The 27,828-nt window shown below is 61.1% G+C and overlaps 1 protein-coding gene across 1 annotated transcript in view; it reads left to right on the plus strand.

Annotated features, from left to right (window-relative positions):
* BAHCC1 (BAH domain and coiled-coil containing 1) overlaps positions 1-27,828 on the plus strand; it is an 84,075-nt gene that overhangs the window by 28,280 nt on the left and 27,967 nt on the right. Inside the window, 8 exon segments of the mRNA XM_029056742.2 lie at positions 7,249-7,431; positions 16,443-16,565; positions 20,155-21,756; positions 22,450-22,555; positions 23,241-23,452; positions 24,507-24,665; positions 26,074-26,246; positions 26,984-27,338. Of these exon segments, the coding sequence (XP_028912575.1) occupies positions 7,249-7,431; positions 16,443-16,565; positions 20,155-21,756; positions 22,450-22,555; positions 23,241-23,452; positions 24,507-24,665; positions 26,074-26,246; positions 26,984-27,338 (2,913 nt within the window).

The raw sequence follows: 27,828 nt of genomic DNA on the forward strand, positions 1-27,828 counted from the left end.
AGCCCGTTGTGGACAGGGAACGGGCCGACCAATTCTGCTAGATGGGACTCTCCCAAGCGCTTAGTACAGTGCTCTGCATCCAGTAAGCGCTCAATAAATACCATTATTCGATTGATTCCCCGCACCCACCTCCCCACCCCCATCTGTCTCCTTCTGACATGTTTCGGGAGGTGGCAAAGAGAGTGGAGTGAAGTCAATTAGTGGTAGTTATTGAGCGCTTACTCTGTGCAGAGCACTGGACTGAGGTCTTGGGAGAGTCCAGTACAACAGAGTGGGTAGACATGTTAACTTCTGTGTCCACAAGGGGCCTGGGGCGGTTGTTGGGGGACAGAAATTCATGAATAATAAAATAATAATAATTATAACAGACTATGAGCCCTAGGCGGGACAGGGACTGTGCCCAAACTAATTGATTTGTATCTACCCAGCACGTAGAACAGAGTTTAACACATAGTGCTTAACAAATACCATTTATTGTAATAATAATAAATTGCGGTATGGGGTATGTGCCTACTATGTGCCAAGCACTGGGGTAGATTCAGGATAATCGGGTTGGACACAGTCTTGTTTCCCATAAGGGGCTCGCCGTCTAAGAAGGAGGTAGAACACGTACCGAACCCCCATTTTACAGATGAGGAAACTGAGGCCCAGCAAAGCTAAGTGACTAGCCCAAGGTCACAAAGCAGGCAAGTGGCGGAGCCGGGATCAGAATCCGGGTCCTCTGACTACCAGGGCCGGGTTCTTTCCACTAGGCCATGCCGCTTCTCAATAAACACCACTAGCTGATTGACCTTTTATTTTCAAAATGGTATTCAGGGCTTATTATGTGGTAAGCCCTGTGCTTAGCGCTGGGGGATGCTGACTGAGTGTTTACTGTGTGCAGAGCACTGCAATACGCGCTTGGGGAAGTATAATGCAGCAATAAACAGACATTCCCTGCCCACAGTGAACTCCCAGTCTAGATTGGGGGAAGAGTGTTTATTAAGCTGTGCACATAGTAAGCGCTCAATAAATACGATCGAATGAACGAGTGAAGCACTGTCCTAAGCACTGTGGTAAATACAAGATCATTAGGTCCCGCATGGGCCTCCCGGCCTAAGTAGCGGGGAGAACGGGTTTTGAACGCCCCACTTCTTGCAGACGAGGGAACTGAGGCCCAGGGAGGTAAAGCGACTGGCCCGGGGTCACCCAGCCGGTACGGGGCGGAACCGGGATTAGAACCCAGGTCCCCTGACTTCCGCTAAAGCCACGCCGCTTCCCTCGTCTCCCTCCGCTCCGGGCGAGGGAGGCAAGGGAGGGAACGGCTTCGACGGGAGATGGGGGGGGGAAACGGAAGCTTCGGGCGCTTTCTAAAATCCGTGGGTAGCAGAAGGGAGGAGAACACGACGGGGGCAAAATATTCCCCGAGACAGGAAAGGAGGGGATTAGCTGCCGGAAGAGTGGGGCGGGCGGGCGTGAGTGTGTGCTTATGTGTCTGTGTTTTTGTGTGTATCTGTGTGTAGTTGTACAGCCAGACACGCGGTCAGTCCAGGACCGGCCTCGGGGCCCGCGGCCTCTGAGTCAGCTGGTCGGAAACGGAGGGGAGAGAGTGTGAGAGGCTGAGGAGAGGAGAGGGGCCTGTTCTCAGGGAAACCAGGGCCAGGAATCTCAAAGAAGCTGCTTTCCCCCCCCCCCCCCCCCCGCCTTTTTTCCCCTTTTTCTTTTTACAACCCATTTCTCAGCTTCCAGAAAGGGCCGGGCCTGTTCACTTATAACTCAAAACAAATGTTTGTTTCCATCCCGTTCCTGTTCCTGACTCAGCCCGGCCCTCCCCCGCCCACTTTCTCCTCTCTTTTCCTCTTTCTTCCTCTCTCTTTTTCTCTCTCTCTCTTTCTCTCTTTCCTTCTGTCTCTTTTTCTTTCTTTTCTTTTCTCTCTCTTTGTCTTTCTTTCCTTCTCTCTTTCTTTCTCTTTTTCTCTCTCCCTTTCTCTCTCCTTTTCCTTTCTTTCTTTCTCTTTCCCCTTTTTCTTTCTCCCTTTCTTTCTCTTTCCTTCTCTTTTTCTTTCCCTTTCTCTCTTTAATTCTTTTTCTTTCTTTCTCTCCCCCCTTCCTCCTCCCTTCCTTCCACCCCTTCCACCCCCTCATAACAATCATGACTGTGGGCTTTGGTAAACGCTCACTCTGCACCAAGCGCCGGGGGGATACAGTACAGTCCCCATTGTACATGAGACGCACGGTCTAAAGGGGAGGGAGAAGAGGCATACCCATTTTACAGAGGAGGAAACGGAGGCCCCAGGGAAGTGAAGAGGCCAGCCCTAGGTCACACAGCCAGAGCTGGGATTAGAACCCAGGTTTCTTGATTTCCAGGCCTCTACTCTGTATAGTCGAGACTGTAAGCTTGTCGTGGCAGGGAACGTGTCTGTCTCTTGTTATATTTACTCTCCCAAGCGCTTAATATAGCGCTGTGCCGACAGTAAGCGCTCAAAAAATGTGGTTGACGCTAGTCTGGCCTGCTCCTTCTGCCCCCCCATCAAGTGACTCTTCTTCTGAGACTTTTGGCTTCAATTTAGCGTTTTTTATTAGTATTATTATTGTTGTTGTTGTTGTTGTTAAGTGCTTCCTATGTGTCAAACGCTATTCTAAGCGTTGGGATAGGTACAAGTTAATCCGGTCGGACGCAGTCCCTTTCCCACGTGGGACTCACAGTCTAAGTAGGTGGGAGAACAGGTGGTGAGCCTCCATTGTACAGATGAGGAAACTGAGGCCCAGAGAATAATAGTGATAGTCGTTAAGCACCTACTCTGTGTCAAGTACTGTTCTGAGCGCTGGGGTAGATAGAAACCAATCAGGTCGGACACGGGCCCTGTCCCACATGGGGCTCACGGTCTTAACCCCAGTTTTACAGATGAGGTCACCGAGGCCCAGAAAAGTGAAGAGACTCGCCCCAGGCCGCACAGCAGGCGAGTGGCTGACCCGGATTAGAACCCAGGTCCTTCTGACTCCCAGGCCTGGGTGGGCTCCACCCACTAGGCCCCATCGCAACCTGATTAACTTGTCTCCATCCCAGCACTTAGCACAGCGCCTGGCACACCTAGTGAGCGCTTCACAAATACCACTAAAAAACAAAAAATGGGGTCCCAGATAGGAGTTGTGGCGATATCCGTCGGGATACCAGTTCCCGGGATCTGGGTTTGGCATCTGGGAGCTTGGGAGGAGGGGGAGGGGTTGATGCCGGGAGGTCTGGATGGCATTGTGGGAGAGCCTGGGTGGCACGGGCATCTTACTTCTGCTTCCCGCGGCGGAAACTGAGGCACAGAGAAATTAAGTGAGTTGTCCGAGGTCACCCAGCAGACAAGCGGCGGAACGGGGATGAGAACCCGGGTCCCCCGATTCCCAGGCCGAGGCTCTTTCCTCTAGCCCGCGCTGCCTCTGTGGTATTTCCTCGGCGCTTACTACGCGCCAAGCTCTGGGGTAGCTACAACTCAGTCGCCGTCCCACACGGGGCTCACGGTCTAACGATGGGGGAGACCGGACGTCGAATGAGGCGACCGAGGCCCGGGAATGTGACCGTTTATTGCCGAAATGGACTCTCCCGAGCGCTTAGTATAGTTCTCTGCACACACTAAGCGCTCGGCAAATACGACCGAATGAATGATGGACGGCAGCGGCCGGTCTGAGCGGCGGAGCCGGGATTAGAACCCGGATCTCGCGGTGTCAGTCCACCGGGCCCTGTTCTGGTTGCCCCCTCCGCCCCCTCCCCTGGCTCTTCGCTTGCTGCCGCCCACCCCCGCTCGGTGGGGTGTTTCGTTCTCAGGCCCGGCTGGAGACGGGGAGGGAAGGGACTTCCCGGGGTGGGGGGTGATGGGGGGGCCGCCTCCGCCCTGGATCTCATCCGACCGCCGTCTCTCCGGGGCTCATTCCAGAGGAATCCCCGCGGAGGGAACCCGGGATTCCGGGGAGGGGGGCGGACATGTGGTCCGGGGGAAGGCCCGCCCGGCCTCACACACGGTTCCCACACTCCCCGTTGGCCCCGGCGGTCGCCCCCTCCCCTCGAACCCACCCCCCGCCGAAGGACAGCTGCCTCCTCCCGCCTCGGAAACCTCCCCTCCTTTCCCGCGGCGGGGCCTAGCGGAGAGAGCTGGGCGTCGGGAGGCCGGGGTTCTCATCCCGGCTCCGCCGCCCGCCTGCCGCGCGGGCGGCCTCGTCGGGAATCGCTCAGTACGGCGCTGAGCGCTTAATAAATACGCTCGAGTAATAACTGCTCTGAGCCTCGGCCTTCTCATCCGCGCAGTGGGGGTAAGCTGGCCGGGAGCCCCTCGTGGGACGGGGTCCGGGTCCCACCCGCTTCCCTCCTGTCGACCCCGGCGCTCCGCACGGTGGTCGACGCGTAGACCGGGAACGTGTCGGTTTACTGTTGCGCCGGCCTCTCCCGAGCGCTTCGCCCAGTGCTCCGCACACAGCAAGCGCTCAGTAAGTACGATTGATCGACCGAGAGGCGAGGACCGTGTCTCACCCCCATGTGGGTATTCTCTCCCAGCGCTCAGCGGGTAAGGGATGGTGCCCTTCATTCAGTAGTCAGTCGTATTTATTGAGCGCTTATTGTGCGCAGAGCACCGTGCTGAGCGCTTGGGCGAGTACAACACAATACGGAGTCACACCCCCTGCCCTTCTGATACCAAACGCCCTTCTAGTTCTACCTTCCCCGGTGAGGTCGGAGGGAGAAGCCGGGTGGCCCAGTGGCTCGAGTCCAGGCCGGGGAGTCAGCAGGACCTGGGTTCCGATCCCGATTCCGCCTCTTGTCTGCCGCGTGACCCTGGTCCAGTCACTCCACTCCTCTGGGCCTCGGTTCCCTCGTCTGGAAAATGGGGATGAAGAGCGTGAGCCCCGCGTGGGACGGGGACCCCAGCGCTCAGATCGGTGCCTGGCACGCAGGCGGCGCTTAACGTAGCCGTGATTTGTTTCTTTCAGTGTCTGTCTCCCCCTCAAGTCTCTAAACACGTGGTGGGGAGGGAATGCGACTGCTAGAATGCCCTCTCCCAAGCGCTTAGGCCAGTGCTTTGCGCCCAGTAAGGGCCCGATGAATACGACCGAATGACGAATGAGCGGTACCCTAATTGTTGTTATCATTATTGGATGCAGTGAGCACCCCCCGCCCCCCCGGCTCCCCGGTAGCCTCTCTCCTCCCCTTTCACCCTCCCTTGCCCCCCACCCTCATTCGTAAGCCACCCCCCCGGGGTCGCCCCCAGGGCCGGCAGCTGAGTCACGCTGAGTCAGTATGGAAGGAGCCGGGCCCGGGCCGGCGAGCTGTTGCGGGACCCACCCCCACCCCCGTTTCCCGGCCTCCCCGCCTCCCCCCACCCCGCCGCGGGCATCGGGGCCGCTGCCAGGCCCTGACTCACCTCGGCCCGCCTCGGCAGCGTCAGCGGCCGCTCGTGCGGTCCTCTCCGTCGAGCGCTTACTGCGGGCCGAGCACCGGGCCGAGCGTTTGGGAGAGGGCAGCAACCGTAAACGGACACGTTCCCCGCCCACGGCGAGCTTACGGTCCAGAGCCGGGCGGGGGGCGGTGGGGGAGACGGACGTGAATAGAAAGGAATAAATGTGGACTGAGGGGCTGAGGGGGCGGGAGAGGACGAGGCAGTCAGGGAAGGCTTCTGGGAGGAGATGGGCCTTCCAGGAGGCTTGGAAAGGGGGGAGAGTGACCCGCTTCGGGATTTGAGGAGGGAGGGCGTTCCGGGCCGGAGGCGGGCCGGGGGTCGGCGGCGAGACGGAGGCCCGGTGAGGAGGTCGGCGTTAGAGGAGCGGAGGAGGAGAGCGGCCAGGCGGGGTTGGAGGGGGCGAGGCGACGGACGGCTTTAAAGGCCATGGGGACGAGTTCTGGTTCGATGCCGAGGTGGATGGGCGACCGCCGGACGTTCCTGAGGAGCGGGGAGATGCGGACTGAACGTTTTCGAAGGAAAACGATCCGGGCAGCCGAGTGAAACACGCCGGAGTGGGGAGAGACAAGAGGCCCGGAGGTCAGGCTGGAGGGAGAGGAAGCTTTTCATACTTCCAGCTGCCCCACCCTCTCTGGTTTATTTGTTCATATTAATATCTTTTACTCATAGTAACGTCTGTCTCCCCCTCTAGACTGTAATAGACCCTACAGGGGCTCTGTTGTCCTCTCCCAAGCGCTTAATACAGTGCTCTGCACACAGTAAGCGCTCAAAAAATACAGTTGAATGTATGAATGTGTTACGTCCTCTGGGGTGTGAACTCCAAGTGGACAGAGATTGTGTCCAACCCAATTTGCTTGACTCTGTCCCAGCGCTTGGTACAGTTCCTGGCACGTAGTAAGTGCTTAATAAATGCTGTTATTATTATTTTTCTTTTTCGGTGGCGTGGCGGGTTTGCAGCAGTAGGAGAAGCAGCATGGTGTAGTGGCTAGAGCCCGGGCCTAGGAGTCAGAAGGTCCTGGGTCCGAATCCCGGCTCCGCCACTCGTCTGCTGCAGCGTGGCTCAGTTCCTAAATTAGCAATTCCTAGATTTTCCTCACAAGAGGCTCAGTGGCAAGAGCCCGGGCTTGGGAGTCAGAGGTCGTGGGTTCGAATCCCGGCTCTGCCACTCAATAATGTTGGTATTTGTTAAGCGCTTACTATGTGCCGAGCACTGTTCTAAGCGCTGGGGTAGACACGGGGAATCAGGTTGTCCCACGTGGGGCTCACAGTCTTAATCCCCATTTTACAGATGAGGTCACTGAGGCCCCGAGAAGTTAAGTGACTTTCCCAAAGTCACACAGCTGACAAGTGGCTGAGCAGGGATTCGAACCCATGACCTCTGACTCCAAAGCCCATGCTCTTTCCACTGAGCCACGCTGCTTCACTTGTCAGCTGTGTGACCGTGGGCGAGTCGCTTCACTTCTCTGGGCCTCAGTGACCTCATCTGTAAAATGGGGGTGAAGACTGTGAGCCTCACGTGGGGCAACCTGATGACCCTGTATCTCCCCCAGCGCTTAGGACGGTGCTCTGCACATAGTAAGCGCTTAACAGATGTCAACATGATTATTACCTCACTCCTCTGGGCCTCATCTGGAAAATGGCGACGGAGACGGTGAGCCCCACGCGGGGCCGCGACCGTGCCCAACTCCATTTGGTTCTGTCCACCCCAGCGCTTGGTACAGTGCCTGGCACAAAGGAAGCGCTTAACGAATGCCGTCGTCGTCGTTATTGTTCTCAGAGGGGCGGCTCTTCCTCGCAGTCTGACGGGTCCGTCTCTCCTTTCTTGTGTCCGCAGCCGGTAGCCACCTGATGGGCAGCACCCCCGCGGCCACCTCCTTCATGGGCAGCTTCCTGTCCGGCAGCCTGGGCACCGCCGCGCCCGTGCATCCCACGGGCGCCGCCGCCTCCTCGTCCGAGCCCGGCTTCCGTGGCTCTCACTCGGGCACGCCGCAGATCTGGTTCTCCCACCCCCACGAAGGTAAGGCCTCCGCGGCCCCCTCCCTCCATCCGGTCGTGCGTCGAGCGCCGAACCGAGCGCCTGCCGCGGGCGGGGCACCGCGCTGAGCGCCCCGGGGGGCGGGGACGGGCCCGACGGAATTGGGAGATGCGGCCTCTGCCCGGCTCGGGGTTCGCCGGCATCTTGGCATCCAGGATCCTCCCTCTCCTCATTTAGCTCCCCGAGGAGGACGACGACGTAGGGGACTCCTTGTGATGTAGTCATTCCTTCAATCGTATTTATTGAGCGCTTCCTGCGGGCAGAACACCGTATTGAGCGCTTGGAAAGTACCATCCGGCAACAGGAGGAGACAATCCCTACCCAACGACGGGCTCACGGTCTAGACGGGGGGGGGGGGCGACGGACAACAAAACAAGTAGTCGGGCATCAACAGCATCAAATAATTACACAGATATAAATATATATATGCTATATAGGTTGTACTGTGCTCCGCACACAGTAAGCGCGCGATAAATACGATTGAATGAACGAAGAGTAATAATAATAGTACTAGTGATAAGCGTTTAGTACGGTGCTCTGCCCACAGTAAGCGCTCAGTAAATACGATTGAATGGTGATGTGGCTCAGTGGCAAGAGCCCGGGCTTGGGAGGCAGAGGACGTGGGTTCTAATCCCGCCGCCCCCGCTTGTCTGCCCCGCGACGCTGGGCAAGTCCCATCGCTTCTCTGGGGCTCGGTGATCTCATCTGGAAAACGGGAATGGAGACGGTGAGCCCCACGGGGGTCGGGGACCGTGTCCAATTCCATTTGCTTGTGTCCGCCCCAGCGTTCAGTACAGGGCCTGGCACGTAGTAAGCGCTTAACACCTTCCACAGTTACTCTTTGGGGAGGAGGGCAGTGGGGCCCTGGCAGTCGGGTTGGGGGAACTGAGCACCCCACCATTCATTCAGTAGTATTTATTGAGCGCTATGTGCAGAGCACTGTACTAAGCGCTTGGAATGGACAATTCGGCAACACCACCGCCGGGGATCTTGGGGAACCTCCCCATTAAGAGCGTGGCTTGGTGGAAAGAGCCCGGGCTTGGGAGTCAGAGGTCGTGGGTTTGAATCCCGGCCCTGCCACTCGTCAGCTGTGTGACCGTGGGCAAGTCCCTTCACTTCTCTGGGCCTCAGTGACCTCCTCTGGAAAATGGGGATGAAGACTGGGAGCCTCACGTGGGACAACCTGATGACCTTGTATCTCCCCCAGCACTTAGAACAGTGCTCTGCACATAGTAAGCGCTTAGCAGATACCGACATCATTATTATTAATCCTGAGCGGCCGGCGTGGGCAACCGTGACAGGCCTCTCGGGATCGATGGATCGATCGGTCGATGCCCTCCCGAGGGGCCCCCACCCCCTCTGGTCCCCCCAGTCTCCCCAAATCCCCTCAGGCTCCTCTCTGCCCCCCCCCCCCCCAGGTCCCAGGGCCTGTTAGTGGTGCAACGGGCCTAACCGCCCACTTCCTCCTCAGCCAACCGCCGCTCTGCCGAGGGGCGCCGGGGGTGGGCTTCTCCCCTCTCCCCCCCGCCTCTTTTCCGATGTTTTATTTCCGAAGATCCGATGGGGGACCCCGGAACCGGCCTCTCCCCTGCCCCCCGACACCGGGCCAGGCCTCCCCCAGAGGCTGGGAAACGGGGCTGGGAGATGGGGGTGGCTGCATCCCGGCCTCTCCCTCTGCCACCCCCTCACCCCTGAGGGCAGGGATTATGTCTGCGGACTCTCCCAAGCGCTCAGTACAGGACTCTGCACACAGTGAGCGCTCACTAAATGTCACCGATGGAGGGATTGATGTCCAGGCTGGGGTAGGAAGAGAAACCGAAGCTACTCCTTGTCAGTGTGAAGCAGGTTATGACAGAGAGAACGCTCCGGACATCGTAAGCGCTCAATAAATACAACCGAATCAAGTTGCATTGTACTTCCCCAAGCACTCAGTACAGTGCTCTGCACTTAGAAAGCGCTCAGTAAATACCATCGGTTGATATAGTCGTACAGGCCCCCTATATTTCGAGGGTCCTCCATCTCAGATTACTCTTGGCTTCTCTTTCTAAGGCCTTTCGTGACCCACTGAATCAGTCAGTAGTACTTACTGAACGCTACCGTGTGCGGAGCACTGTACTGAGCGCTTGGGAAGCATGCGATAGATTGGGAAGACACTATCCATGCCCTGATGGAGCCGGCAGTCTTTTATGAGAGCACTGTACTGAGCGCTTGGGAGAGGATCGTAGGTAGCAGGCTAGATCCCGGCCCTTCAGGGGCCTCCGACGTAGCGGTCTCCGGGTTCTGTGCCTCAGTTTCCCTGGCTCGAGATGGCCGGCCGCCGAACCCATTGCCCTGGCATCTCCATCCATTCTCCGTAAGAAGAAGAATTGAGGTATCATTTAAGCGCTTACTACGTGCCGGGCACCGTGCTAAGCGCTGGGGGGGAATCCAAGCCAATCGGACACAGTCCCCATCCCACGTGGGGCTCGCAGCCTTAAACCCCATTTTCCAGGTGAGGGAACTGAGGCCCGGAGAAGCGACGCATCTTGCCCAAGGCCGCCCAGCGGACAAGGGGCGGGAATAGAATCCACGCCCTCCTGACTCCCGGCCCGGGTCCTAACCGCCATTCCGAACGGAGGTCTTCGCCCGGCTTGGGCCCGGACGCCCCGTTTGCCACCCGTCCCCTCTGGGTCTCCCCCGGGATTAGGGATGGGGATTAGGACTGCGAGCCCCACGGGGGACAACCAGTGCCTGGCACATAGTAGGCGCTTAAGAAACACCCCCGCCGTCCTGGGGCTCCCCCATCCTACGAGTCGGCAGCCGGGAGAGAGTTAAGGCAGGCGGGCGAGGTGGGCGGGGAGGGAGGGGGTGTCGTCTCCGCTGCCCTGGCCCGGCGCCCGGCTGCTAGTTTGAGCCGGTGCCAGCTGGCTCTCGGGGCTTCTGTTTCTTTCTTTGCCTCGCCGGGTGAGGGTGGGGAGGGGGCCGGCCTCCCTGGGAATCCCCCCCACCCCACCCCCCCCCCCGTCTCTGCCCACCGGTGAGGTCGGAGACGGTCTCCCCGGGGGCACTTCCCGTCTCTGGGCGGGGGGCACCACCCGCCAGCCTGGCCTTCCCCGCCCGGAAGCGGAGATTCCCTCGGCGGCCCGGCTTTTCCTTTTAATATTTCTCATTCGCTTTCTGGGTGCCGGGCGTCGTAATAACGAGGGTGTTTGTTAAGCGCTTACTACGTGCCAAGCACTGGTCTGAGCGCTGGGGGAGATAGAAGCTAATCAGGTTGTCCCATGTGGGGCTCCCGGTCCCCATTTTCCAGATGAGGCAACTGAGGCACGGAGAAGAAGAAGAAGAATTATGGTATTCGTTAAACCGTACTATGTGCCAGGCACCGTTCATTCACCCGTCCATTCATTCAGTCGTATTTATTGAGCGCTTACTGTGTGCAGAGCTCTTGGAAAGTACAATTCTAAGCACTGGGGTAGATTTGAGGTAATCAGGTTGTCCCACGTGGGGCTCACGGTCTTAATCCCCAATTTACAGACGAGGTCACCGAGGCCCAGAGAAGAATAGTGATAATTATGTTATTTGTTAAGCGCTTACTATGTTCCAAACGCTGGGGTAGAGACAAGGCAACCACGTTGGACACGGTCCCCGGGGCTCCCGGTCTCAATCCCCATTTTACGGATGAGGTCGCTGAGGCTCAGGGAAGCGAAGTGAGCAGTCACTCAGCGGACGAGCGGCGGAGCCGGGATTAGAACCCAGGTCCTTCTGACTGCCGGGCCCGGGCTCTACCCGCTGGGCCGCGCTCCTTCTACCGTGTCCCGCCGCCGCCCCGAGGCTGTGCGGGCCCGGAGAAGTCGCTCCCCGTCTCTGGGCCTCCCCGCCTCGGGCCACCCGAACTTCGGGGACCTCGACGGGTGTCGGAGGGCGGGAGGGAGGACGCGGAGAGCGGGGGATGCTGGGATCGCGACCTTGGGCAACCTCCACCGATCAAGGCCCCGGGCCGGGGGGACCTGCAGTTCAGTTCGGAGGATGTAATTAAAGGCGGTAGGATAACCTTGCTCCGAGCCCCCCTCAAGGACTTTGGGGGACCACCTCCCCGCCCCCCGCCCTCCCCCACGTCCCGGTAATTGGCTGCCGATAAAGCCCAACGACCCCTCATCCGCGGCTTTATTACACATCATTAGGTGCTGATTGCCCCGAGATCCTCGGTCTAATTGTCGCCATTTATATTAATAGGATTTTTGGTCAAGAAAATTTCCCCCAAGTGGCTCGCAGCTGCGGGGGTGGGCGGGAGCCCCTCTCCCTCCTCCCCACCCCGCTTCTGGTCCCCCCCCCCCAAATGGGGGAGGGGATCTGGGGTAGAAGGGCACGGGGGGGGGGGCGAAGCCCTCTGAGAAGCAGCACGGCAGAAGGGCGCGGCTCCTAATATTATAATAATAAGAATTACAATGCTTATTAAGCGCTTACTGTGTGCCAGGCGCTGTACTAAGCGTCGGGGTAGATACGAGATGATCCGTTGGACACAGTCCCCGTCCCAGGTGGGAGCTCACGGTCTCCATCCCCATTTCACAGATGAGGAAACTGAGGCCCAGAGAAGCGAAGTGACTTACCCCAGGTCGCAGGGCAGACGAGACCTGAACGCCGAGCCGGTCCCTACTGCCTTGTGGCGTTCATTCAGTCGTATTTGTTGAGCGCTTACCGGGTGCAGAGCACTGTACTAAGCACTGGGGACAGTCCAACAGAACCAAAAAAGGGCACATTCTCTACCCACATTTATTCATAGTTACTGAGCGTTTACTATGCGCAGAGCAGCGTACTGAGCGCTTGGCAGAGGACAGTTAGACACACCCCCTGCCCACAACGAGCTTACCGTCTCCCCCCACCGCCCCCCACCCCTGCTTCCCCCTTGCCTGCTGTTTGACCTTGGGCAAGTCACTTGGCTCTTCCGCGCCTCAGTTCCCTCATCTGTAAAATAGGGACGGGGGACCGTGTCCAACCCGACGTGTCCGTCTCCACCCCAGCGCTTAGTACGGCTCCCGGCACATACTAGGGGCTTACCAGATACCGTCATTATCCATTATTATCATCATCTCCCCCCCCAAGCCCGGGACTCCTCGCCTTTCTGGGTCAGAGGCCGGAGGGGCCGGGCCGGGGGAGGGTCTCCGGGGACCCCCCCGCCGCCCGCCTCGTCCGGGGCAAATTCCTCAGTCACAGCTGCGGAGGGCCCCGCCGCCCCCTCGCCCACCCTGAAAGAATCCCACTATCCCGTGATGGGCCGGGGCAGGCCGGACTCCTTGTCTGGAAACAGCTGCCGCGATTCATAAAAATCAGTTTTTATTTTCTTCCTCAATTCAGGGCTCTGTCTTCTTCGGGAAAAGAAAGGGCCCCTTTTATCACCCCGTTTGGCTCCAGTTGAGAGAGTTCTCTACAAGGGACTCTCTCTTTCTCTTTCTCGCCCTCCCTCCGTCTCTGACACTCTCGAGTCTCTGCCTCTGTTTCCCCTTGCGCCGTCTCAGCCCGTGGCTCTTTCCCGCTCTGCCGTCTCTGCCTCCGTTTCCCCATCCTTGTTTCTCCGTGCCTCGGTCACCTCCTCTGTAAAATGGGGACGAGGACCCCGGGCCCCACGCGGGTCAACCTCATGACCTTGAACCTATCCCAGCGCTTAGAACAGTGCCTGGCACCTAGTAAGCGCTTGACGAATACCATTTTTCAAACATTTTCCCACCGACCGGCTCCGGAAAGGGGGCGCGGGGGACACCCGCGGTCTGTCTCCGCCGCCGAGAGGGCGAGGGGCGCGGCGGGGACGGCGGGGGCGGGCGCGGGACGGACGGACGGACACACGGGTCTGCGCGCAGGAGGTTGGCATGTGCAGGAATTTATAGACTTCTGTTTACTGAACCGAGGGCCAATAAAACTTTTTAACAACAGCCAATTAAAAAGAGACAGCCGCGACGATTTAACCAATCCATCCCTGCCAACGCCCCGATGTCTCTCCGTGGGGGGAGGACAGAGACACAGTCTCTCCCCGCCTCCTCCTCCTCCTCCTCCTTCCTGACTTCCCCGGTCTCGTTTCTCCCCGCTCCTTTCTCGTTCTTAAAAAAAAAAATAGGTTTTCCAGAAGCTGAGGTTAATCTAGTAAACATCTGTTCTACATGTGGCTCAGTCTCAGCAAACAAGAGCTCCATCTGTCTGCTCCCTGGCCTTCCCCTCGCCGGCTGGGCGGCCCCGCTTGCTCCTTGGACCACTGCGTCCCGATCCCGGTAGCCCCACGGAGGAACCTGGAGGCCAACCCCGGCCACTTCCCTCCCCCCTGTTTTTTTTGGGTATCGAAGCGCTTACTGGATGTACTGAGCGCTGGGGGAGATACGGAGTCCCTGTCGCACGTGGGGCTCACGGACGTCACCCCCGTTCTGCGGGTGAGGGGACGGAGGGCCCGGGGACGTGAAGTGACTGGCCCGAGGTCACACGGCGGAGCGGCGGGGTTGGCATGAGAAGCCGGGTCCTTCTGACTCCCAGGCCTGTGCTCTGTAATCATAATAACGATGTTGGTATTTGTTAAGCGCTTACTATGTGCAGAGCACCGTTCTAAGCTCTGGGGGAGATACAGGGGAATCGGGTTGTCCCACGTGAGGCTCACGGTGAATCGCCATTTTACAGATGAGGTCACTGAGGCACAGAGAAGTGAAGCGACTCGCCCACAGTCACACAGCCGACGAGGGGCAGAGCCGGGAGTCGAACCCATGACCCCTGACTCCGAAGCCCAGGCTCTTTCCACCGAGCCCCGCCGCTTCCTTATCTCTCCCCCTCTCAGCTCGTTGTGGGCGGGTGATGTCTACTTACTGTTCTGTGGGACTCTCCCTAAGCGTCTAGTACAGGGCTCTGCACAGGGTAAGCGCTCAATAAATACGATCGATCGATCAGCTAGGCCGCACCGCTTCCCTCCCAGGCCCACAGTAGCTCCTGGGGCCGGGGAGGGACACTCTTCGAGGGTTTATTTTTTTTAAGTGGTATTTGTTTAAAAAAAAAAAAAAAAGATGGTATTTGTTAAGCGCTTACTATGTGCAGAGCACTGTTCTAAGCGCTGGGGTAGATACAAGGTGATCAGGTTGTCCCACGTGAGGCTCCCAGTCTTAATCCCCATTTTCCAGATGAGGTAACTGAGGCCCAGTGAAGTGACTCGCCCACAGTCACACAGCCGACAAGTGGCCGAGCCGGGATTCGAACCCTTGACCTCTGACTCCCAAGCCTGGGCTCTTTCCCCCGAGCCACGCTGCTTCCTTCCATAGTAAGTTAAGCACTTACTATGTGCCAGGCTCTGTACTGAGCGCTGGGGTAGATCCAAGTGAAGCAGGTTGGACCCAGTCCCTGTCCCACAGAGGGCTCGCAGCCTTAATCCCCATTTTCGTTCACTGGGTCGTGTTTATCGAGCGCTTACTGCGTGCAGAGCGCTGTACTAAGCGCTTGGGAGAGGACAACACAACAGTAAAGAGACACATTCCCTGCCCACAACGAGCTGACAGGCTGGTGCGGGGGAGACAGACGTCAGTACGAAGAAATAAGTGATAGATATGGACATAAATCAATGGGCAGGGATTGTCTCTATCTGTTGCCGAATCGTACATTCCAAGCGCTTAGTACAGTGCTCTGCACATAGTGAGCGCTCAATAAATACTGTTGAATGAATGAGTGAATATTGAATAAGTGCCGGGGGCCACAAGGGGGGAAGAAGCAGCGTGGCCCAGTGGAAAGAGCCCGGGCTTTGGAGTCAGAGGTCATGGGTTCGAATGCCGGCTCGGCCACTTGTCAGCTGTGTGACTTTGGGCAAATCACTTAACTTCTCGGTGCCTCAGTTCCCTCATCTGTAAAATGGGGATGAAGACTGTGAGCGCCACGTGGGACAACCTGATGACCCTGTATCTCCCCCGGCGCTTAGAACAGTGCTCGGCACATAGTAAGCGCTTAACAAATACCAACATCATTATTATTAAGAAAAGAGGGTGACTTTTTCTCATTTTCAAGACGTCGGACGATGAGGTAATGTAGGCCCAGAGAAGTGAAGTGACTCGCTCGAGGTCACACAGCAGGCAAGTGGCGGAACCGGGTTGAGAACCCCATCACGCTTCATCCGTCAGTCGCGCTCCAGGCAGACCATTCATTCATTCAATCGCATTTATCGAGCGCTCACTGTGTGCAGAGCACTGTACTGAGCGGTGGACAGTACAATTGGGCAGCAGAGACAGTCCCTACCGAACAACGGGCTCACGGCCTAGAAGGGGGAGACAGGCAACGAAACGAGTAGACGGGCATCACTACCGTCAAAATAGTCGTATTTATTGAGCGCTGGCTGTACTAAGCGCTTGGGATAATCCGGCGCGATACGGTTGACAGACGCGCTCCTTGCCCAGGAGCCCGGGCCTGGGAGTCAGAAGGCCCCGTGACCGTGGGCAAGTCGTTTCATTCATTCAGTGGTATTTATTGAGCGATTCCTACGTGCAGAGCAGTGTACTCAAGCGCTTGGAATGTACAGTTCGGCGACAGAGACAGTCCCTGCCCAATGATGGGCTCACTTCTCTGGGCCTCAGTGACCTCATCCGGAAAATGGGGATAAAACCGGGGAGCCCCGCGGCCCGGCCTGATGAACTGGTGTCCGCCCCAGCGCTGAGGAGACTTCGTTCCCTCTAAGTCCTTCCTGTCACGGCTCGGTTTCAGGGGAGGAGGAATCCAAGTGGATCTCACCGCCGTCCCCCCCCCCCCCCCCCGGCCCCCGCACCCCATCAGCGATTCAATTTGTGCAGCACCGGGGGGTGTTATTAGTCGAGTCGGAGTTAATATGATGTATCGATGTTTGATTTCCCAGCGGCGCACGCTCTAAGGGCCCGTACACGGCACCTACAGGGAGCCGAATGGCGTTTCCGGGCCTGGGTTGGGGATGGAGGGGGGCTCCCTCTGCGCCCGGGGTGGGGGGGTCGGGGGGGGCCGAAGAGTTCTCTCCCCAGCCCGTCTCTCTGTCTCTCCAGCTCCGGGGTACCCCAGGTTTTCGGGGAGCCTGACGTCCACTTTCCTACCTATGAGCCACTTGGATCACCATGGAAACGGCAACGTTCTCTATGGGCAGCACCGCTTCTACGAATCCCAGAAAGGCAAGTGTGGACGGGGAGGGGGCAGATCATCGGCTCGGGTTCCGGGGACCACCCCTCGCTGGGGATGCGGCGGGAGGGGGGCCGGCCCTCGTCCCTTGAGAAGCAGCGCGGCTCAGCGGAAAGAGCCCGGGCTTAAGAGTCGGGGGTCGTGGGTTCTGATCCCGGCTCCGCCGCCTGTCAGCTCCGTGGTCTTTGGGCGAGACACGTCACTTCTCTGGCCCTCCGCGACCTCCTCTGTAAAATGGGAAATGAGACTGTGAGCCCCACATGGGACAACCTGATCACCCTGTATCTCCCCCAGCGCTTAGAACAGTGCTCAGCACATAGTAAGCGCTTAGCAAATGCCAACATCATTATTATTATTGGGGAAGCAGCGTGGCTCAGTGGAAAGAGCCGCCCGGGCTTTGGAGTCAGAGGTCATGAGTTCGACTCCCGGCTCTGCCACTCGTCAGCTGGGTGACTGTGGGCAAGTCACTTCACTTCTCTGTGCCTCAGTTCCCTCATCTGTAAAATGGGGAGTAACTGGGAGCCTCACGTGGGACAACCTGATTACCCTGTATCTACTCCAGCACTTAGAACACTGCTCAGCACATAGTAAGCGCTTAGCAAATACCAACATTATCATTATTATTATTCTCTGGGCCTCAGTTACCTCCTCTGGAAAATGGGGATGAAGAGTGAGCCCCAATACCAACATTATTATTATTCTTCTCCGGGCCTCATTACCTCATCTGGAAAATGGGGATGAAGAGTGAACCCCACGTGGGGCAACCTGATTACCTTATATCTTCCCCCAGCACATAGTCAGCGCTTAAGAAATACCATTATTATTATTATTATTATTATTATCATCATCACAGTGCCTCATGGGAGTTCCAGGACTCCAGGAAGGGTCTGGAACCGCCCCCCGCCCTCCTGCTCCCCCCAAACCCAAGTATTCTCCCCTCCCCACCCCCGACTCCCTCTCGAAGTTCCGGATCAGAGGCCTGGGAGTCAGGAGCTGGGTTCCCATCCCGGCTCCGCCGCTTGCCTGCGGCGTGACCTTGGGCAAGTCGCTTCACGTCTCTGGGCCTCAGTTCCCTCGTCTGCAAAATGGGGATGAAGACTGTCAGCCTAGTGTGAGACGGGGACTGTGTCCAACCCGATTATCTTGTATCTACCCCAGCAAGTGGCTGGCACAAAGTAAGAGTTTAACACATATTATTACTATTATCTTGTGTCTACCCTAAAGCTTAATAAGTGGCCGGCACACAGCAAGCGCTTAACAAATTCCATTAAAAAAATCATAGGAGAAATGTAGGGGTTGGGGAGGGTCTTGGTGGGGGGAAAGCGGGTTCATTGGTGATGTGTGTGAAAGCGAGAGAGAAAATCGGGTTGGACACGGTCCCTGTCCTACGTAGGACTCACAGCCTTAATCCCCATTTTACAGTTGAGATAACTGAGGCCCAGAGAATAGTGATGATGATGATAATGTTTGTTCAGTGCCAAACACTGTACTGAACGCTGAGGTGGATACAACGGATCCCAGATCCCACGTGGGGCTCGCGGTCTAAATAGGAGGCAGGACAGGTTTTGAATCCCCATTTTGCCCGCGAGGTCCCCGGCGGCCCAGAGAAGTGACGCCACCTGCCCGAGGTCACCCAGCGGGCAAGAGGGGCCGGGAACCCGGGTCCTCCGACTCCCCCGTCCGGGCGCTCTCCACTAGGCCGTGCTGCCCGGCTCGCGCGCCCGGGGGCTGCGCTCCCGGGTCGCGCGTGTTTCCCCGTAAGCGCGGGCGCGCACGTGGTTGCGTGTAGGTGTGCGTCGGGGCTCGTGTGCCTCGGTTGGCTTCCCCTCCCAACGCCCCCCTCGCCTTTCCGGTCTCCCCCTCCCACATTAATCTCCATCCCGACAGAGCTATTTTGACAGCATTTGTTATGGGCCGGAGCCACCCGCCCCTTCCCCGGGAAACTTGAGCCGAGGGGGCTGGGGGGGTGGCGGGGGGGCGCCCCGAGGCTGGGGGACGGGCGGGGGGGGGGGTACAGCCTTCAGTCAGACAGGTTTTTCCCGAGAGGCTGTGGGGCGGGCAGGCGTCCCGGCCTCTCGGCTTTCACAATATTGTGGCTGACCCTAATCCAAGAACGTCGTTTGGTTTGGGAAATTGAGCTAATTAGGTTTCGTCCCCCCTCCGACTCCCCCCTCCCCCCCATCCCTTCCTCCCCCTCCCCCCTTGTTTTTAATTAGCGGGAAATTGACAGAGGAATTTACATGACAGCTTTACAAGTTCCAAATGTTTCTTTTGTCTCCCGCACCAGAGGCAGGCGGGCAGCCCGCCGGAGTCACCATCCCCCTCCACCCACCCCCTACCCCTCCCCAGGTGGGGCGGCGGGGGAGACCCGGGGGGTGAGCGGGTCCTGGGTCTGTGAGTCCTTGAGGCTTGGACGATGCGGAGAAGCCCGGTGGATAGAGCCCCGACCTGGGAGTCGGGAAGGACCCGGATTCTAATCCCGGCTCCGCCGCACGTTGGCCGTGCCATCTGGGACGGGTCACTTCCCTGGGCCTCAGTCCCCTCATCTGCAGAAGGGGGATGAGGACCGTGAGCCCCACGGGGGACAGGGACCGCGTCCGACGTGATTATCTCGTATCTACCCCGGCGTTTGGTACGGGGCCCGGCGTATCGGACAGATACACGGTTACGACGACGATAACGCCAACAGTTAAGGATTTACCGTGCGCCGTGCCGATCAGTCGGCGCTGTTTATCGAGCGCTTACTGCGCGCGGGGCGCGGAGCCAAGAGCTCGGGGGAGGACGATACAACAGAGTAGGTAGCCACGTTCCCCGTCCGCGAGGAGCTTAAAGTCTAGAGGGAGAGAGGGACGTTACAATCAATTTCGGATCTGGACGTAAGTGCCGTGGGGTGAAGCCGGGGGGCCGGATCCAAGTGCGAGGGCGAAGCAGAAGGGAGAGGAAATGAGGGCCGAGTCAGGGACGACTTCTTGGAGGAGGTGGGATTTTAGGAGGACCTGGAAGGCGGCCCTGGACGGGGAGGGCGTTCCAGGCCAGAGGCGGGACGCGGGCGGGGGGTCGGCGGCGGGAGGGACGAGGCGGAGGGACGGCGAGCGGGTCGGCACGAGGGGAGCGAAGCGTGCGGGCCGGGTCGGGGTAAGGGAGCGGCCGGGTGAGGTAGGACGGGGCGAGGAGATGTTGAGCTTTAAAGCCGGCGGCGAGGCGTTTCCGTTGGATGCCGAGACGGGCGGGCAGCCGCCGGAGGGTCTCGAGGAGCGTGTCCCGAACGTTTCTGTAGAAAAACCATCCGGGCGGCGGAGCGGAGTCCGGACCGGAGCGGGGAGAGACGGGAGGCGGGGAGGTCGGCGAGGAGGCCGACAGAGTGACCGAGGCGGGAGGGGAGAAGCGCCCGGATGAACGGGGGAGAGAGGGAAGGGCGGACTCGAGCGACTCGTTCGTTCAGAGCGCTGTGCCGAGCGCTCGGGCGAGCCCGGGACGTCCCCTGGCCCGCCTCGGTCCGGAGGGCGTCGCGGAGGTCGGACGGACGGGGGTCGGAGGGGAACGGCGCCGACGGTGACATCCGTCCGCTCTCCCGCCTTCCAGATAACTTCTATCTGCACAACCTGCCGGCCCAGCCCACCCTCCTGACCGCCAACCCCAACTTCGCCGGCCTGGCCCGGGGCGGCCCCCTCGGCTCCTGTAGCCGGGAGCGGGAGGCCGGCCGCCTCCCGGACGGCTCCAAGGAGTTGGAGCGCTTCCCGCCGCCCAGGGAGAAGCTGGGCAAGGCGGAGGGCAAGGAGCGGGCCGAGGACGAGGCGGCGGGCAAGGAGCGCCAGAAGCTGGTGCCGCCCCTGGCCCCCGACGCCCACTGCAAGGAGGGCCCCCCTCCGAGGCCGGCCTGCCAGAGCCGGCCCAGGCAGCTCAACTCCTGCCTCCTCCTCGGCTCCAAGATGCTCAACGGGGAGCCGGGCAAAGCGGGGTTCGCCAGCTGCTCCGGGGCCCCCCCGCCCCGCCCCGGCTGCTCCAAGGAGCGGGCCGAGCCGGCCCAGCCCTACGGCGAGTACCTGGAGCGACGTCAGATGCTCCACCACTCCGTCTCCTACGCCGTGGCCCCCGCGCCCGCCCCGCCCCCGCTGGGCCCGGGACCCTTCCCCTGCCTGCAGCTCCACGCGGCCCCCGGCGGGCGCGAGGCGAAGGCGGCCGCCCCGGCCTTCGGGCACCCGAGCGACAAGGCCCGGGCCGCCCAGCCGGCCGGCGAGCCGGGCCCGCCGGGAGAGCGCAAGGAGAGGGCCCCCGAGGCGGGCCCGGACCCCCTGGGGGGCTACGGGCCCCCCGCCTACCCCCACCCCAAGGCGGAAGGGAAGGAGCGGCGGCTGGGCCTGGAGGCCGCCCTGAACGCGCGCCTCAAGGGGCTGGATTACTTCAACGGCGCCGAGGGCCCCTTCTCCGGCCTGCCCCCCGCCAAGCCCGGCCCGGACAAGGGCGGCTACTTCGACCTCCCCCCGCCCCCTCCCCCCGCCCCCCAGGATTGCTCCCGCCCCCACCCCCAGGACCCCCCGGGGGTGAAGATCAGCCCCTCCTGCTGCACTTTAGACAAGGGCCCGAGCCTCGGCTCCCAGAAGGTGGCCCGCATCCGGCACCAGCAGGCCCCGGCCCCCGAGCCGGACCAGGCCGAGGCCAAGAGGAAGGCCGCCGAGCTGGCGGGCTCCCTGGGCTACGGCGGGCCCCACCTGCCCCCCTGGACGGTCCAGGGGGGCCAGGGCCCCCCGCCGCCCCTCGGCGAGGACCGCCCGGGCCCCTACCTGGACCCCTTCGGCGGCGGCGGCTTGAAGCCGGCCCCCCTGATGAGCCAGGACCTGCCGGCCGGGCCCGGCGAGGTGTCCGCCATGAAGAGCCTCCTCAAGTACAGCAACCAAGCGCTCATCGTGGGCCAGAAGACCCCCTTCGTGGGCCTGGGCCACCTCAAGCCCGGCTGCGGCCAGCAGGACGTCAAGTTCCCGGGGGCCAAGGGGCCGGCGGAGGCGGAGCGCCCCGACTGCGCCCGCAGCCGGGACCACGAGGGCCCCCACGGGGACGGGGAGGTCCGCCAGCCGCCCGTGGGCATCGCCGTGGCCGTGGCCAGGCAGAAGGAGAGCCACGGGCGGACCGAGCCGGTCTACCGGGCCGGGACCGGCCGACAGACCCGGGCGGCCCCCGGCCTCAAAGGTACCCGTCCGCGGGGGCCTGGGGGGGGGGGGGGGACGGGCGGGACGGGCGGGGCCGGCGGAATCGCGCCCCGCTGGTCGTAACCCTGCTACCTGTTAAGCGCTTATTACGGGCCAGCCGCTGGACTGAGCGCTCGGGTGGATACAGGCCAACTGCTGGCACGCCACCCTTACCTCCTGGTGGGCCGGGAATGGGTCTGACCCACCGGACTCTCCCAGGCGCTTAGTACCGTGCTCTGCACCCAGGAAGCTGCTCGGTCAGTAGAGTAGCGTTCGTTCGATCGTATTTATTGAGCGCTTACTGTGTGCAGAGCACCGGACTGAGGGCTTGGCAGAGGACCGTAGAACGGTGAACGGACACGGCCCCTGCCCACAACGAGCTCACCGTCTAGTAGCAGCACGGCCCAGTGGATAGAGAGCAGGCCTGGGAGCCGGGAGGGTCTGGGTTCTAATCCCGGCTCCGCCGCCTGTCTGCCGTGGGACCTTGGGCCAGTCCCTCCGCTGGGCCTCAGTGCCCACCTCTGGAGAATGGGGACGAAGCCTGGGAGCCCCACGTGGGACAGGGACGGCGTCCAACCCGATTAGCGCGGCCCCGCCGCCGCGCTTAGAACCGGCCTTGGCACGGAGTAAGCGCTTTAACGGGTACCGTAATGATTATTATTGTCATTATTCTTCCCCCCGGGGGTCCCCGAAGCCGGCTGCTCCCGGGTCCTGCACGTCATCGACCTGGAGGCCGAAGAGGAGAGGAATCATCTCTGTGACGAGAGGTTGGGCCTCGCGGGACGAGAGCTGCTTCTCCAGTAAGGACCCCTCCCCACGAGCCCCCCGACCTCCCCCGGCCCGGGACCCATCTCTAGACGGGAAGCTCGCCGTGGGCAGGAGACGGGTCCGTTCACCGTCCTGTCGTCCTGTCCCGGGAGCTCAGTCCAGCGCCCTGCGGACGGTCAGGGCTCAGTAAATCCGACTGAACGACTCCATCGGTCAGTCGGTGGTATTTAGCGAGCGCCTGCGGTGTGCGGAGCGCTGGACTAAGCGCTTGGGAGAGTTCGATTCAACCGGGTGGGCAGACGCGTTCTCTGCCCACAAGGAGCTGACCGTCTAGAGGGGGAATCAGTTCGGGAGGGGGGTGAGAGACGGGGCCCCCCCCCCCCAACCCCCACACCTCTGGCGGTCGAGCCGTCCACCGTGCCGATCGTTTGCCCGTTGCGTACGGAGCACTGTACCGAAGGCTTGGGGGAGTCCGCTACAACAGCCGCCAGCCACGACGAGCTCCCGGGCGAGAGGACGCGACGGATATTAATATCCCCTCTAAGACTGTCAGCTCGCTGTGGGCGGGGAATGTGTTCGATGTTTATCGTCCTCTCCGGGGCGCTGAGTACAGTGCTTTGCACCCAGTAGGAGCGCGATAAATATGATAGATAATAATCATATACCTAAATAAATCAATTACACCCCCCCCCCGCCGCCGCGTCGGTCTCTTTCCAGGGACAACAAAGACCTGGTGGAGTTTTCACGCCTCCACCCGGCAAGCAGCTGCCCCGGAGACCTGACCTCCCACCTCATGATCGCCGGGGGCGCGACCCTGCAGACCGGCCAGCTGGGCGGGGGAGACCCCGCCGCCCACGCCCACCCGGCCCACCCGCCCTGGCTCTCTCGCACTCGCAGCCCTTCCATCTGGATGGGGGGACATTCGTATGGTGAGTGGCTGGGGCCGGGGTGGCGTGGCCTGGAGCGGCAGCGTTGCCTAGCGCGGCCAACCCCGTGAACCCCGTGTCCGCCCCGGCGCTCAGCACGGTGCTCGGCACATAGTAAGCGCTGAACAAGTACCGTGATTAGTACTGTTGGTGGTGAGAGCCCGAAGGACGCTTCTCTGCTGGGTGACCTTGGGCGAGTCATTTCTGTAGGCCTCAGTTCCCTCGTCTGTCAAGAGGGGATTAAGAGTGGGAGCCCCGTGAGGGGCAGGGACTGGGTCCCACCGGATTCGCTTGGCTCTGCCCCAGCGCTTAGTACAGTGCCTGGAACATAGTAAGCGCTGAGCAAATACCGTATGTTATCATTATATTATTTCCGGGGAGGCGGGGAGGACGGGTCAACCTTATTTCCGATGGTTTCCTCCCGTCACCCACCCGGGCCCAAACAGGCCCTCATCCCGTGACCCCTGTGGTCTTCCGGTCTTCGACCGAACCGTCCGGAGGGAACCCCGGGTTTTCCCCCAGGACGGGGGGCGGGGCCGGGGCCCAGCGATATACGGCTCCCCGCTGCGGGGGGCCCCTATCAATCATTCAGTGGTATTCGGTGAGCGCTTACTGTGCGTAGAGCACTGGACCGAGCGCTCGGGAGAGTCCAGTTGAACGGTGTCGGTTTGGACCGGAGTCCGGTTCAATCAGCCATTCGGTGGGATTTACTGTGTGCAGAGCACTGTCCTAAGCGCACGGCAGTGTCGGTGGCCGTGCTCCCCTCCCGCGAGGAGCTTACGGTTTGGGCCGGGGAAGGCGGACCCGGAAATGAATCACGGCTCCGTCAGTCAACCGATGGTACGATCTGAGCGCTCCCCGCGTGCAGAGCGCCGTAGCGAGCGCTTGGGCGAGGACGGCCCGACGGGCCTTCCCCCCGCCCACGAGAGCCCAGAGTTGGGGCCGGGGCGGGGCGGACACGAAAATAAAGTCCGGCTCTATCGATCAAGCCACGGTACGTATCGAGCCCTTCCCGTGTGCAGAGCACTGTACTGAACGCCTCCTGTCTCCCTTGCAGGGATCGGCCACTCAGCCTTGCACCAGAACCTGCCACCGGGCTTCCCGGCCGCAATGTCCAATAGCCTGCAGCCTGTGTTCCCCCTTTCCCAGGATCCCCCCGCTCAGCTGGTTATCCTGCCTAATGAGCCGGCTCCCCACACCACCCCGCACCCACTCGGTAAGAAGCGGTCCCGGAATCGGGGTCCCGACCGCCCCAAACCCCGAAAAACTGCCCCCCAGGAGGGACCGGGAACGAGGACGGCGGTGGGTGGGGGGAGGCGTTGGACCCCAGCGCTCAGCACGGGACCGGCGCTTCGTAGATCCCGTCGTCGTCGCGATGAGGAAGGAGGACGAGGGGCGAGGCGGGACGAGATCGGCGGGGGGAAGGGACGGGGTGGGGAGGGGCTGGCGGGGGAGACGCCATCGGGGATATTTATCGAGCGCTCACTGCGCGCAGAGCGCTGGAGTAAGCGCTCGGGCGACGACCAGGCGACGGGGCTGGTAGACAAGTTCCCCGACCACAGGGAGCTTGGAGTCGAGGTGAGAAAAAGAGCGGGGGAAGGAGGGAGAGGGAATTAAGCAGTGATATTTACCGAGCGCTCACCGCGTGCAGAGCGCTGTCCTGAGCGCTTTGGGGGAGTCCGTTACAGCTCATTTGGTGGACCTGTTCCCCGCCCACAAGGAGCTGACGGTCTAGACTCGAGAGAGGAGCGGGGAAGGAGCCAATCAGGCAGGGATACTTATTGAGCGCTCACTGTGTGCAGAGCGCTGTCCCGAGCGCTTGGGGGGGAGTTAGGGTAGACGTTCCCTGGCCACCGCGAGCTTACAGTCCAGAGTAACAGAGAGGCAGCGTGGCTCAGGGGCAAGAGCCCGGGCTTGGGAGTCAGAGGACGTGGGTTCTAATCCCGCCTCCGCCACTCATCCGCCGTGGGACCTTGGGCCACTTCACTTCTCTGCGCCTCGGTGACCTCTTCTGTAAAATGGGCATGAAGACTGGGAGCCCCTCGTGGGACAACCTGATTCCCCTGTCTCTACCCAGAAGCAGCGTGGCTCAGTGGAAAGAGCACGGGCTTTGGAGTCAGGGCTCATGAGTTCGAATCCCAGCTCTCTGCCACTTGTCGGCTGTGTGACTGTGGGCGAGTCACTTAACTTCTCTGTGCCTCAGTTCCCTCGTCTGTAAAATGGGGATTAAGACTGTGAGCCCCACGTGGGACGACCCGATTCCCCTATGTCTACCCCAGCGCTTAGAACAGTGCTCGGCACGTAGTAAGCGCTTAACAAATACCAACATTATTATTATTATCACCCCAGCGCTCAGAATAGTGCTCGGCACACAGCGAGCGCTTAACAAACACCAGCGTCGTAACTGTTAGTAGTAATGGACGCAAGGAGGGGAGGGGGAGGCAGAGAGGAGGGAATCGATTGGTGCTACTTACTGAGCGTTTCGGCGGGGGCGGGTCCGGTACAACCGAGTGAGTAGGCAGCCTCCCGGCGGAAGAAGAGCCATCGAGGCTCGAAAGAGCGGCCCCCGCCCGGCTAACGTCTCCCTTCGGTTTGTCCCGCCGCCTCGGGTGGTCCGCGCCCAGCTGACGTGATGGAGCAGGCGTCCCTGTGGCCACCCATGTACCCCGGGCGAGCCCCCGCCTCGCACCTGCAGCCCGTCTACTCCCGCTCCCAGTTTCTCCGGCAACAGGAGCTGCTGGTATTGCAGCAGCAGCAGCGAGCGGCCCGCGAGTTACAGCGACAGTGCCAGCTGCAGGTAACGGGGAGGGGGCCCGCTTCCCGCCCACCCACCCGGTAGCGCCTCCCCCCCCCCCCCCCCGGGGTTCATCGCCGGCGCGGCCTAGTTGGGGCGAGCCCGGGCCCGGGGGTCCGAACGACCTGGGTTCACGTCCCGGCTCCGCCACGCGTCTGCTGGGTGACCCCCGGTGGGTCGCTTCCCTTCTCTGGGCCTCAGTTCCCTCCTCTGGAAAACGGGGAGGAAGATCGTGAGCCCCACGTGGGACAGGGACTGTGTCCCACCTGATTAGCTTAGATCTCCCCCAGCGCTTGACGCATAGTAAGGGCTTAATAATAATAATGGTATTTGTTAAGCGCTTACTACGTGCCAGGCACTGTTCTGAGCGCTGGGGCGGATACAATCAAATCGGGTTGGACACGGTCCCTGTCCCACGGAGGGCTCACCGTCTCAATCCCCATTTTCAGGATGAGGTCACTGAGGGCCAGGGAAGCGGAGTGACCCGGGCGAGGCCACCCGGCAGACGGGTGGCGGAGCCGGGATTAGAACCCATGACCTTCCGACTGGCGGGCCCGGCCTCTAGCCGCTCCGCCGTGCCTCTTCTCAACAAATGCCATCGTCCTCATCACCTCCTGGGGGGACCGGACACTTGGCTCGCTCCCGGGGCTTCCCCGGGCTTGTTCCCTCAGTTGTGGGGGGGTGGGTGGAGGGGGGACAGGCTGCCCGCCGACCGTCCCGTGCGTGTGTTTGTGTCTCAGCGGAAGCCCGAGGATCACCAGGCGGAGTTTGACGAACCGCTCCTGGAGAAGGCCCTGAGGCCCTCTCACAAACCAGTTGCCTTAACCCCCTCGACCAAGGGCACCGCCTCGCCCGCCGCCCAGTGCCCCGCCAAACTGTCGCCCTGCTGCCTCTCCCCGGGCCTGCGGCACCCCCCGAAATGCCCCCCGCCCCGCCCCGCCGCCCCGTGCACTTTACCCACGTGCCCCGCCAGCAGCCCGGCTGTGGCCCCCCGCTCCCCCGCCGCCAGCCCCGGCCCCAGCTCCAAGGGAAGCCAGGCCGAAGACGAGACGGGCCAGGGGCCCCCCAAGGACTACCCCAAACCGCTCGAACCAGGTAAGGCTCTCCCCGGGGGGCTGGGGGAGCCTCGGACGGGCCCCGCAACCGCCGGTGAGGCCGGGTCGGGCGCGGCCAACGGGGGATGGCAGGCCCGCGGCATCACGGGAGGCCGAGCCAGGCCCTCGCCCTTCAGGCGGCCCCTCGCCTCGCGCCGACGTTGCTTCCCCCTCCCCACGTCAGCACGGACTCGGGGTGGGGGGTGTCGGGGGCCGGGGGAGCCCGGGGTCGGGGCAGCCGTCTCCTTCCGCGGTCCTTGGGCTGTGGAAGGATACGCCGTCCATCTGGAGGGGCCGTCTGGCCGGCGGAGGGGTTCGATTAATATCCATCAGCCGGCGACAAGGCCACGGGGAGGCCGCCAGCCCCGGGCACCTTCACCGGCTTGAGGGGAGCGGGGGGTGGGGGGAGAGTGAGAGGCGGGGGGTGGAGAGGAGGGAGATGCAGAGACAGGGAGAGAGATGGGCAGACCGGGAGAGAGAAAGGGGTGGGG

This window comes from Ornithorhynchus anatinus, unplaced genomic scaffold (genome assembly GCF_004115215.2).
Source record: "Ornithorhynchus anatinus isolate Pmale09 unplaced genomic scaffold, mOrnAna1.pri.v4 scaffold_264_arrow_ctg1, whole genome shotgun sequence".
NCBI lineage: Eukaryota > Metazoa > Chordata > Mammalia > Monotremata > Ornithorhynchidae > Ornithorhynchus > Ornithorhynchus anatinus.